Raw genomic sequence first — 12,008 nt, 5'->3', positions numbered from 1 at the left:
CTCTATAGGTTGAATGGATGGGCAGGTGGGTGTATGGTGGATAGTTTGGTGAGTGGATTGATGGGTGGATGGATGGAGTTGCAACTAGAAACTGAATCCTCCCATCTCTCAACTTAGCATCCTTCCTTGCAAAGCACACGGGTCCAACGCCCTGGACAGACATACCCCATCCGAGGAGCACAAACAGCTGCAGGCTCTTCCTTTCTGAGAAGAAGGAGATGGCGAGGAGCGTGTGAAGGTAGAGACCCTCCACCAGCAGCCACGCGTAGTTGGCCATGATGCAGTACTGGAAGAAGACCATGACCAGCTTACAGCCCCCCTGGAAGAGACAGGCATGTGAGCGTGGGCGGGGTGACTGAGCCTCCCCTTGGGGGAACTGCTCCCACAGAGAAGAGCACTACACTGTAGGAGGCAGGAGGCAGGCCCAGGGTGAAACCTGAGGTGCACAGCTGTCTCCACAGGACTGTGGAGATGACCCAGTGGGTCAAGTGTGTGCTGGCTAAGCATGAGGACCTGAGTTTGATTCCCAGAACCCACATTTTAAAAAGGCAGATACAGCAGTGCATGCTTGCAACCAGCACTAGGAAGGCAGAGACAGGCAGGTCCCTGAGGCTCACTGGCCAGTCAGCCTAACACCCTTGGGGAGCTCCAGGCCGGTAACAAACCCTGTCTCAAAAAATAAGAGGCAGCGTCTGAGGAAGGTATCTGAGCTTGACCTCTTCTCCCCACATGCATGTGCACACTCATGCACAAGCATGTATACACACAGATATGAACACACTCAAGGGTTCTCCTGAAGCCTTCCTTGGTCAGGAGGCCAGGTCCACGGTGTTCTCTAGAGCCTCCAAGTCCCCGGGCCCAGTGAAGATGACCTAGGAGATGCCAGAATCAGGCAGTGGATTCCAACTGTGAGCTGGCCCTGAGCCTTGGTGAGGAAGACACTTGCATTCCTCCAGAGAAAGCCACCCAGTACTGACCAACACCTTCATTTTCCAAGGAGGATACTTATAGCCTAGGGAGAGAATGGGGTGCTGAGTCAAAGTTAACACAACTGCCTTTTCCTCTTCCGTGTGTGTGTGTGTGTGTGTGTGCTTTCTGGAAGATAAATGAAAAAAGCAAAATCTCTCAAAATGAAAATAAAATGTTTAATCAGCAACCTTCCTCCTTGCCCAGAATGTGGATGTGAAACTTGGAGCTGTAACAGCCATATTGCAGCCCTGAGGTAAAAGCCTGAGGCCGCAGGCCCACATGCAGGCAGAACAGACAGAGGGAAAGGTTGTGGAATGCTAGGGATTCTTCAAGAGTGAGCTGTTTATGGTGGGCAGTCGGGGACCCCAGGTGACACACAGAGTGAGTGCCATGACTTAAGCGCCATCTAGACAGTGCGGGGGAGAAAAATGGGTCAGACTTAGAAAATGATGTTCTTCTGAAGGCCTGGGTAGGCAGACATTCGGGCAGGCACTCACCTTCTTCTTCCAAGAAGCAGGTGTCTTCCCCCAGACTTTGCTTTGTCTCTAGCTGGGAGTTGGCAGGGGTCCAAAGGAGAAGCCTAACCCCAGGTCTAGTTCTCAGAGTGGCTGGTCCACTCCGGGGCACTGGGGGATTAAAGGCAGCCTCCACCACCTCCCAAAACACATGACCTACATCACACTGCCAGGGCCACAGAACCTTATAGAACCTCCTGAAACTTCTATCTGCTTCCAAGCACCACTTTTGACCTGGAGCATCTGTGTAATCTTAATGGATGCTTGCAAGGAGGACAATGGACTACGGGGCTTGGTCCTCTCCAAGGCAGTCTAGGACACTTAGGCACGTTACCCTATGGGCATTACAGTAGGTGACGTCATCGGAGGGGAAGAGGACAGCATCCTTGATGAAGTTGGACAGGGCGCGCAGGATGAAGGACACGAACAGGTGCATGTGGATGTAGTTTCGGGTACAGTGCAGCCGCCTGTCAGAGAGAATGTGGGGCTGCAAGACCATGGGAAGAGGGGCTGGTGCTCTGACGGGGTCTACCTGCCCCTCCCTGCCCTTCCCTTACACGGGGGAGCCAAAGCCCTCAGGTCCCATCTCTCTCCGTGGATGAACCCGCATGAGGGCAGAGGTCCCGAGGTGGGTGGTGCAACCCTGCGGTACTGAAGAAAAGAAAGCCAGGCACAGTGGTGCATACCTGTTATTCTAGCATGCGGGCGGTGGAGGCAGAAGGATCACCTCGAGTTCTAGGCTAGTAGGGGCTACATGGCGATACGGTGACTCAGAATAGACCAGACGAGAACAGAGTAACATAATCACTGGTTTTGCAACAGCAACCTGTCTTCGGCCCCGACCGAGCGCCACCTCCAGCTACCGGATTTTCTCCCTGTGCTCTAGGGACTGCAAGTTTGATACTGGTCCTCCCCATATTTTATTTTGAGATAGGATCTTAGGCAGCCTAGTCTGGCTTCCAGTTGCCTACATAGTCAAGAACGACTATGGACTTCTGATCCTCCTACTCCACCTAGGGCCACCACAGACCTGTGTCACCACGGCCAGTGTATGCAGAGCAGGGATTGAACCCAGGCTTGTGCTTGCTAGACGGGTACTTTACCAACAGAGCCACACCCCTAGCCCCCCCCCAAGGAAGCCCCTCAACTTTTTAGCTTCTCTGGACTGTACCGGACAAAGAACTGTCTTCGTATACACATTAAATCCAGGGCTATCCAACTGCAGGGCATACATATGTCTACAAACAATCATTTGCATGACATTCTAACGGCACATTGTCATCTACAAAATTTACTGGGTTTTTTTTTTTTTTGAGTTACAAAAAAAAATATGTTTTAAGTTTCCAATTTTGTGTTGAGCCACATTTATAGTTGTCCTCAGCTTCACAAAATGGCCAGGCAACCCACCCAGACCTCCCTCTTTCCATCCCAAGGAAATAGGAAGACTTGAGGGCTGTGTCCACGAGGGCTGGGGGTGCTTGAGAATGGGCGATATGTTCTCACCGGAAAGAGCACAGGATGCTGAGGGCGACCAGGAGCATGGCCAAGGAGGAACTGTAGCCGACAGTGTACATGACCTTGAGCTTCAGCAGGTATGCATGCTGCAGAGAGAGGCACAGGTCAGCCCTGCCTGCCCATCGGCTCTAGCTGGCCCCGCTGTGTCCCAGAGCACTGGCTTGAGGCAGCATTGGTCCCGACAACCTTGACGACTATTCCAATGGCTGTTGGTAGGTCCCTTTACCAGCACTATGAATTCAAGACTTAACTGGAATACTTTCAGAGACTAGGTGCTCACTACTTTTGGAGGAAGCCATTTGGCATACAAAATGGGAAATACCAGAATATATATATATATATATATATATATATATATATATATATATATATATATATATATATATATATATGTATATATGTATATTGAGAAAGGGTTTTTCATGTATCTCAGACTGGCCTCAAACTTCCTGTGTGGCCAAACTTCCTGATGACCTTGAACTCTGCCTCCATTTCCTAAGTGCTTGGATTACAGGTGTCATGTGCTGCCATGTCTGGTTATGAGGTACTGGGAGCCAAACACAGCACTCCATGCATGCTGGGCAAGCACTCTTTCAATGTAACTACACCTCCATTCCTTGTTTTGTTTTGAGAAAGGATCCCATACATTCCAGGCTGGCCCTGAACCCATAATATAACTGAACATGACTTTGAACTCCTGATCTGCCTGCATATACCTTCTAAGTGCAGTCATCAAAGGTGTATGATAGCAGTCCCAGCCAGAAACTTTTTGTTGTTGTTGTTTTTCAAGGCAAGGATTCTCTGTGTAGTGCTGGCTGTCTTGGAACTCACTCTGTAGCCCAGGCTGGCCTCAAACTCAAAGATCCACCTGCCTCTGCCTCCCTAGTGCTGGGATTAAAGGCATGTGCCACCAAGCCTGGCTCAGAATCTTTTTGAGTAGCACTCAAAGTAGCTAACTTTTGCATTCCACCTATTAGTCTTTTCTTTTTTTTTCTTTCTAGAATCACCTAAAATAAATTAGTCTTCTAGAGGAAGGCTGTCTGTCGTACATAGAAAAGTTGTGATTGTAAGCAATGCCCTGTCATTTTCAGATAAAGCGATTCCTCCCCTTGTCCTTCGATTACCTCCTCTGCCTTCATGGTCTGTTTTCATCTCTCGCCACATCCTTCACCATCTAGTTCAATTAAAACGGTGAGGTTTGTTAGTGCCCTTAGTTAAGACACCCAGGGCCTGGAGCAATGGCTCAGCACTCAAAAGAGCTTGCTTCTCTTCAGAAGACCCAAGTTTGCTTCCCAGGATCTATGTCAGGCAGTTCACCATCGCCTGTAACTAACTCCAGTTCCTGGGGAATCTATCTGGAGCCAGAGGTTGAAGGATCAAAAGTTCAGAGTTCTTCCCGGCCACACAGAGAGATTAAAGCCACATTTGACTACGTGAAAGTCTGATGGAAAAGAAATAAAGCAAGCCACTGGAATTTGCTATCTGTGCAAAATATTTTTTTAAAAATTGATTATCATGTTCCGGGGGTCTTGCTTGGGACCTGCATTTATATATCCTGTGAATGGATCTTACAATCACATTTTAAAAATCTATGGAGCCATGTAACATAGTGAGTTTGAAGCTAGTCTATGATACACAAGACCTTGTCTAGAAGGGGGAAAAAAAGGATATCAGCCAATCTGTGCTGTTCAATTTCTTATCTTCATTAAAAACAAGCTTGTGAGCCGGGCGGTGGTGGCGCACGCCTTTAATCCCAGCACTCGGGAGGCAGAGGCAGGCAGATCTCTGTGAGTTCGAGGCCAGCCTGGTCTACAGAGCAAGTTCCAGGACAGGCTCCAAAGCTACACAGAGAAACCCTGTCTGGGGGGGGAGGAGGGGAACTTGTGGTGGGCTGGTAGGGTCGCTCTAGTAAAGACACTTGTGGACAAACTTGATTGCGCTAGTTCAGTCCTTGGGCTCCACATAATAGAAGGAGAGAACTGATTATAGCAAGTTGTCCTCTGGGCCCCGGAGCTGTGGCACGGGTACCAGCCCTCTTCCCCCATAACACAAACAAAAAGGTGTAATAAAAAAATACGGCAAGGAGACCGTGTCAGGCGGTAACTGACCTTGGTTTCACGGCTCTGAGCAGAGGTATGAGTCCACTCATCGTTTTCTCTCCTGGCATTTCCTACAGTGGCTAAGTGCTGTTCAGTAAGAGTGAATGGGGAAATGCGGTTCTAAGGCACAAGAACCGTACAGGGGACCTTGCTGGCTTCGCACAGCAACGGCCTTGGGATCGGAATGGCTCACAGTGTCACGCAGTAGACAGCAGAGAAACAAGACGAGCTTCCAAACCCAAGAAGGCCAGCCTGTCACTTACCAGCTGTGCAACCTTGAGCAAATTACTTAACGTCTCTGAGCCTCCAGTTCTTTGTCTACAAAATGGGAGTCATATTATCTCCCTGCAGGCTTGTTGGAAACAGGAGGAGGCTAATAGATGGGTGTGTCCACAATGCCTGGCATGCAGAAGACCCTCAGCACGTGGTGGCCCTTCCCCAGCACCATCCGCTCTTCAGCATGAGTCAGCAGGGCCAGACGGCAGGACCTCTGAGGAATGAGTTAGGCTCCAAAAATAAAAATGGGCGTATTTTCTCTTTCACCAACAGAATGCTCTGAACAGGTGGCCATGTCACTGGGTTGTCATGAGTGCAAGGGTGTTATTTTAAGAGGCACCTTAACGAATCTTCAGGGTGCTTTTGGAAGACGGTGATCGGCGGCATCATCCGAAGTGCACAGGACCAGCCAAGCGTGTGGGGTGGCAGAGTGGTGACAATTTATGGGGAGACTATTCCAATGATTGACAAAATGAAAGACAACACTGCCTGTGTAAGGTCCAGTGGAGGAAGCTTAAGAGAAAGCATGTAGATTTTGACTCAGAATAAACAAGGGCATTTTGGCATCAGATGACCCTCGACGTGATGACTGTGTGAGGTGGAGCCTCCCTCCTCCAGCAACGGGGGTGAAGAGAAGAGCTGTGGAGGGTGATGAGTTACCTTAGACTAATGACCCCTAGAGCCTGGGACACCAAAGAATCGTGTAGGGTTGGGGTATGGACCAGCTCCAGCTGTATAAAGTGAGGATGGTGGCACACGCCTGTCACCCAACATGTGGGAGGCAGAGGCAGGAGGATCAGATGTTCAGTCACTTCAGCTGCATGAGGAGTTTGAAGCCACCCTGGGCTACATGAGACCCTTCCTAATAAAACAAAATAAGATAAAGTGGAATGCTTATGGCTGGGAGCGTTTCGGGAGCTGGGGAGGGGAAACGGAGTGGTTGGTTCAGTAAGTGTGGAGCGTCCCCTCCCTAAGATGACAAAGAGTTGATCAAATGCTTGCCTAGCAGGTTAAATGCTCTGAGTTCGAGTCTCAGCACCACACTCATCAGGCATGGTGTAGCATGCCTGTAATTCCAGTACTCTGGAGGAGAAGGCAGGAGGACCAGGAGTTCTAAGTCATTCTGGGCTATTTAGGAAGGCTGAGTTGAACAGGAGTTCTAGATCATTCTGGGCTACTTAGGGAGGTTGAGGCTAGCCTGGGCTATATGAGGCTGCTTTTAAAAAAAAAAGTGTGCTCGCTTTGGCAGCACATATAATAAAATTGGAACGATACAGAGAAGATTAGCATGGTCCCTGTGTGAGGATGACACACAAATTCATGAAGCATTCCATATTTAAAAAAAAAAAGAAAGTAAGGAAAGAAAAAGATCTGTGGAATTTCACAAGTTCTTGGCTCAACCTGTTGGTGTGCAGTCCCAGCTCCTGAGTTCACGCTCTTAACCACTACACCGTGCCCTCCCCGTCAACAGGAAACCTGGCACAGGGAGGCCCGCACTACTGACGGTGGCCATCTGGTCTGGTGATGCCTACACCAGTTCATGGGAGCCCAAGAAGGCACAGGTTGACCGTGTGAAGTGTCCTGGCAGAAGAATTTGTCCTATTCAGTAACAAGTGACCTTCAGCCCCGATTTCCTATCTGTGAAGTCTGACCCCAGCATGACCCTGACTCCCAGGAGCTCTCCTGTGACCCTTGTTCCCTCAGCCTTTAACATCGGCAGCTGTGTGTTGCCCCTAGAGGGCACAGAGTCCGGGAACACCCTGGCTCTGTCCTGGGTCAAACTCAGTGTCTCTCCCTTGGAGCCTGGCAGTGCCACCTGTTTGCTGTCCCTCTACCCAGCTGACAGCGAGCGTCTCCTCTTCAGAGACAGACAGTCAATATTTCAAGCTCAAAGTACCACACAGTCTCTCACAACTACTCAGTTCCGTCCCTGTCACCCAGAAGCAGCCTTGCGGAGCTAATGGACTTGGCTATGCCCCAACCAAACTTCATTTGCCAAAGCTGGTCAGGACCCAAGGCCACAGTCCGGCAATCTTTGCTCTAAGTAGGAGCCCTAGACATTGTAGATGCTTAAGAGGCATCTGTACCTGGCTTTTCTATCAGTCTGAGCACACTACTGACATTTGTCATCAGTCTAGTGACACATGCCCAGGAGGGGGATTGGAAAAGGAAGGGAGGGAGGGAGGGAGGAAGGGAGGGAGGGAGAGAGAGAGAGAGAAAGGCAGGAAGGCAGGAAGGCAGGAAGGCAGGAAGGCAGGAAAGAAGGAAGGAAGGAAGGAAGGAAGGAAGGAAGGAAGGAAGGAAGGAAGGAAGGAAGGAAGGAAGGAAGGAAGGAAGGAAGGAAGAGAAAGCCAAGCAGGACCTGTCATCGTCAGCCCTGGAAGGAGGGGGGTTTTAACAAAAAGAATGAAGTTCCAGCATAGATTTGCTCGGCCCGAGGAGAGCTGCTTGCCCAGTGTGCACAAAGCCCCGGGCTCCATCCCCCACCCCTATGAACTGGGTGTGATGGTGCATGCTGATCATGCTGGCACCCAGGTCCTCTCTGACTCCCATGTCCTTCCTGGACCTCATCCTGCGCTCACCCACCCACACGGCGGTACAACGTGACAGGCTTACCCGTTTCTCATTAGAGGAGTCATTCATGTTGACCCCACAGGCCAGGTCAGGCCTGGGGAAGGTTTCTGACCAGCCATCCCGTGTGCAGTTCCTGAACAGAGACCCTGAGGGTGACAAGTAGACAGCAGATGAGTGGTGGGGAGCAGGCGATGGAACCGTGACAAGAAACTCTCCGGGAACATGAAAGTATTACCGTCACTTTATAAGTGGGCAAATTGAGGCATGCAGCGGTGCCATGACTTGCCCACATCATTATCTCAGTAAATGGAGAACAAGGGCTGGGTCTGTGGAGCTCTTCACATCAGGTACGAATTCCCTTTCTTACTCACACCCAGTTCTGCTGTTGTAATAGGTCGGTCCTGAAACATCTGGGTGGATGGTGAGGACTTGGTTTCTGTTACAATGAATCCTTAGGGTCTCAGAGTTCTCCTCTCTCTCTCTCTCTCTCTCTCTCTCTCTCTCTCTCTCTCTCTCTCTCTCTCTCTCTCTCTCTCCTCCCTTCCTTCCCTCTCCCTCTCCTTCCTTGTCTTTCTGTCTCCCTCCCTCCCCTCTCTCTGTTTCTGTCTCTGTCTCTGTCTCTCTCTCTGTCTTTGTCTCTGTCTGTCTGTCTGTCTGTCTGTCTGTCTGTCTGTCTCTCTCTCTCTCTCTCTCTGTGTGTGTGTGTGTGTGTGTGTGTGTGTGTGTGTGTGTGTGTGTGTGTAGGTCAAAAGTCAACCTTGGGTCCCATTCCTCAGATGCCACCCACCTTGGCTTTCTGAGACAGTCTCTTACTGGCCTGGAACTTGCTAACTCGACTAATCCAACTGGTTAGTGAGTCCCAGGGATGTACCTGCCTCTGCCTCCCTGACGCAGGCGTTACAAGTGCATTTTACAAAGGTGCTGGGGATCGAACTCCGGTCTTCAAGCTTGACCACTGCGTCCTGCTCGCCTCACCAGATGGAAACCATCAGCGGCCATTGAGTCAAAGCCTGTCAGGCAGCCGCCCCTCATGGGAGGAATTGGGTTATTATTCCGTTAGCTGAAACACTGAGGCCGCCTGTTGGGATAGCTGCAACTGTGTTTGCTCTCCATCCCTGCCAGGCACGGGGCTGCTGGGTAATGCTTTCCCAGTGTCCTTGGGTACCAGCACCAGCTTACTGCACAGGCAGAGGAAGGTATGAGGTCGGCAGACCTGGGCTGAGCTCTTTTCGTAGAGAACAGGGCTGAGTTTCCCACTGCGTGGGGTACACCAGAAGGGAGGGTTTCCCACTGTGGGGATGCATGGGTGTGCTTGGTATGTGCACATGTATGGCTCTGGGGAATCTCACCAGGGACTCTTGCATGCTAGACACACATTCTAACACCTACCCATCCCTGTCCCCCACCTGGCCTTACAAGGCCAGGATCCAAAGGCAAAGGGAAGGAGCCACTGGTCAGGAAAGAGCCACAGACCAGGAAGGAGCCTCTGGCCAGGAAGGAGCCTCTGGCCAGGAAGGAGGCACAGACCAGGAAGGAGACACTGGCCAGGAAGGAGCCACTGGTCAGGAAAGAGCCACAGACCAGGAAGGAGACACTGGCCAGGAAGGAGGCACAGACCAGGAAGGAGACACTGGCCAGGAAGGAGTCACTGGCCAGGAAGGAGACACTGGCCAGGAAGGAGACACTGGCCAGAAAGGCCTCCTACAGTTTCCAGAAGTTTCTCTCCTTGTTCTGAATGACCAACTGAATTTTCATTCTAGTCACCAAGGACCTGTGTCCATCACAGGCTGAGGATGCCATCACCAAGTTCCGTGAATGACAGTCCTGTCCAGTGGCCCCTTAACAGCCATTGCTGGGCCTGGCTTGGTCTCCCCTAGAGACCCCAGGGCCTAGGCTGCTGTTTGGGGTCCAGCAGGCTCCACTGAGCCGGAGAAACACTATCAGCTTGTCTCAGACCAGTCGCTGTTCTAAACTCCTGTGCAGATTTGTGTCTCACCCCACAGCCCAGTGAAGGAGGCCTGGATAACGGTGCCCACGCAGGGTGGGTCCCATTGCTAGTCCTCTCCCATCAGGAAACTCCCTGTGGTCCCTCCCACAGAGGCTCCCAGTCTCCGAAGGCCGTGTCTTTAGGGCCCTAGACATGTCCAGCCCTAAGGTTCCAAGGTTCAGGAGGCCTGAACCACCAGCCTAGAATCGGCCGAATCCCAGTTCTCTGCCCAGCGCCGTTTCTTAGTCTTAATGTGACTTTGCAACAAATCACTCTCCCCATAATCGGGGTGAGCAGGATACAGCCTGTCACAAGAAAGTGCCCAGGCTGGTGCCAGCCAGAAACGGCCTTCCCACAAGAGGCAGGCGTGGGCAGAGTGTAGAGTGTAGCGTCTTAGCATTCTAGGGAGGGGTGAGAGAGCTTTGGAATGAAGTCAGGGAGCGAGGTTGGGGGATGGGAAAGAATGATGGACAAGTGTGAGCTGACTGGATAAAAACACGACTCCAGAGCCAAAGGCTATCTATCGGCACACGCTGAGATGGCGGCTCTCTGTGGGTCCAGCCCAGCCCAGCTGCCCACCTGTCTAGGGCCCTCTATCCTCAGGGACCCAGTAGCATATTCCCTAGATCTCTGGCTGTGCCCCGATGGGGCACCCCTACGGGACAGTGGAAGGATGGACTCTCTCCGTGCCGTCAACTCCACTCACTTCTCCTGGGATTCACTCCTAACGGGGACAGTGAGTCCCTCATAAGCACCCCGAAAGCTTAAGTGTGCACGTCTGCGTGCGCATGCATTGCAGTTCAGGGGAGAACCTGTCCCAAGCTTCCATTTGATCCTCAAGTCCCTGGGGTCCTATCTAAAAGACTGGACAGGCACCTGATCCCACCCAGAAACGTGTGTGTGTGTGTGTGTGTGTGTGTGTGTGTGTGTGTGTGTGTGTGTGTGTATGGGAGGGTAGAGGGGGAGAGAGAGAAAGATTGGGGATTGAACCTAGGGCCTGGGGCATGCTAGGCAAGAGCTCTTTCACTAATTCCTCCCCCCCCCCCCCCAGGGTTTCTCTGTGTAGCTTTGCACCTTTCCTGGAACTCAGGCTGGGCTCAAACTCAGAGATCCACCTGCCTCTGCCTCCGGAGTACTGGGATCAAAGGCGTGCGCCGCCGCCGCCGCCGCCGCCGCCGCCACCACCACCGCCACCACCACCCAGCCTCTTTCACTAAATTTTATCTCTAACCCTCTTTAACTCTGTGTGTGTGTGTGTGTGTGTGTGTGTGTGTGTGTGTGTGTGAGGGTGGAGGGGGAGGGAGAAAGAGATTGGGGATTGAACCTAGGGTCTGGGGCATGCTAGGCAAGAGCTCTTTCACTAAATTTTGTCTTTAACCCTCTTTAACTCTGTGTGTGTGTGTGTGTGTGTGTGTGTGTGTGTGTGTGTGTGTGTGTGTGTGTGTACACAGAGGCCAGACAGTGACATAAAGTATCTTCCTTGGCCACCCTTCACCTTATTTTTTTGAAACAAGGTTTCTCACTGAACCTGGAGCTCACCTAGTATTCTAACCTGACTGGGCAGCAAACTCCAAATCTTAATGCCTCTGCCTCCCCAGTACTGCGGTTACAGCATGTGCCTCTGCGCCCAGCTTTGCCCTGGATGGTGGGGATCAAACTCAGGTCCTCGTATCTGTGTAGTAAGTGCTTTGCCAACCAAGCCGTCTCGCCAGCCTCTTTTACTCTTTATTTTGAGACAGTCTCACTGAGTTGCTCAAAAAGGCCTCAAACTTGGGATCCTCCTGCCTCAGCCGCAGAGGAGGCTGGGATTACAGGCCCATGGGATCATGTCCTGCTAAATACATTTTTGACAAGGAACTTTGAAAATACCAGTACTGTTTTCAAAGGAAAATAAATCGAAGGAATGCCTCCTTGAAGGAATACATGCTAGACCTGGCATGAGAACTATCTGGGGTAGAAACTGGCCTGCAATTTTTCTAGTCACTCAGATGCCTGTCTGGGCCAGCATGAAGATTGTTGCGGCAAAGAACTCCTTAGGAATTAACTCCAGAATGTATTTTCCTTGTTCAAAAG

The 12,008-nt window shown here is 51.2% G+C and overlaps 1 protein-coding gene and 1 non-coding gene across 2 annotated transcripts in view; one reads left to right on the top strand and one right to left on the bottom strand.

Annotated features, from left to right (window-relative positions):
- Sctr (secretin receptor) overlaps positions 1-12,008 on the bottom strand; it is a 51,618-nt gene that overhangs the window by 15,886 nt on the left and 23,724 nt on the right. Inside the window, exons 4-7 of the mRNA XM_006980962.4 lie at positions 7,991-8,094; positions 2,988-3,085; positions 1,819-1,951; positions 166-319 (exon numbers count right to left, since the gene is read on the bottom strand). Coding sequence (XP_006981024.1) covers positions 166-319; positions 1,819-1,951; positions 2,988-3,085; positions 7,991-8,094 — 489 coding nt within the window. The remainder of the gene's footprint in view (positions 1-165; positions 320-1,818; positions 1,952-2,987; positions 3,086-7,990; positions 8,095-12,008) is intronic.
- Positions 6,608-6,714, top strand: LOC121821478 (U6 spliceosomal RNA). Its single transcript, XR_006062299.1, has one exon. It is a non-coding gene; the product is annotated as a U6 spliceosomal RNA (small nuclear RNA).

Source organism: Peromyscus maniculatus, chromosome 11, assembly GCF_049852395.1.
Source record: "Peromyscus maniculatus bairdii isolate BWxNUB_F1_BW_parent chromosome 11, HU_Pman_BW_mat_3.1, whole genome shotgun sequence".
In the NCBI taxonomy this organism is placed as follows: domain Eukaryota; kingdom Metazoa; phylum Chordata; class Mammalia; order Rodentia; family Cricetidae; genus Peromyscus; species Peromyscus maniculatus.
This window is presented reverse-complemented; position numbering and strand designations above follow the sequence as displayed.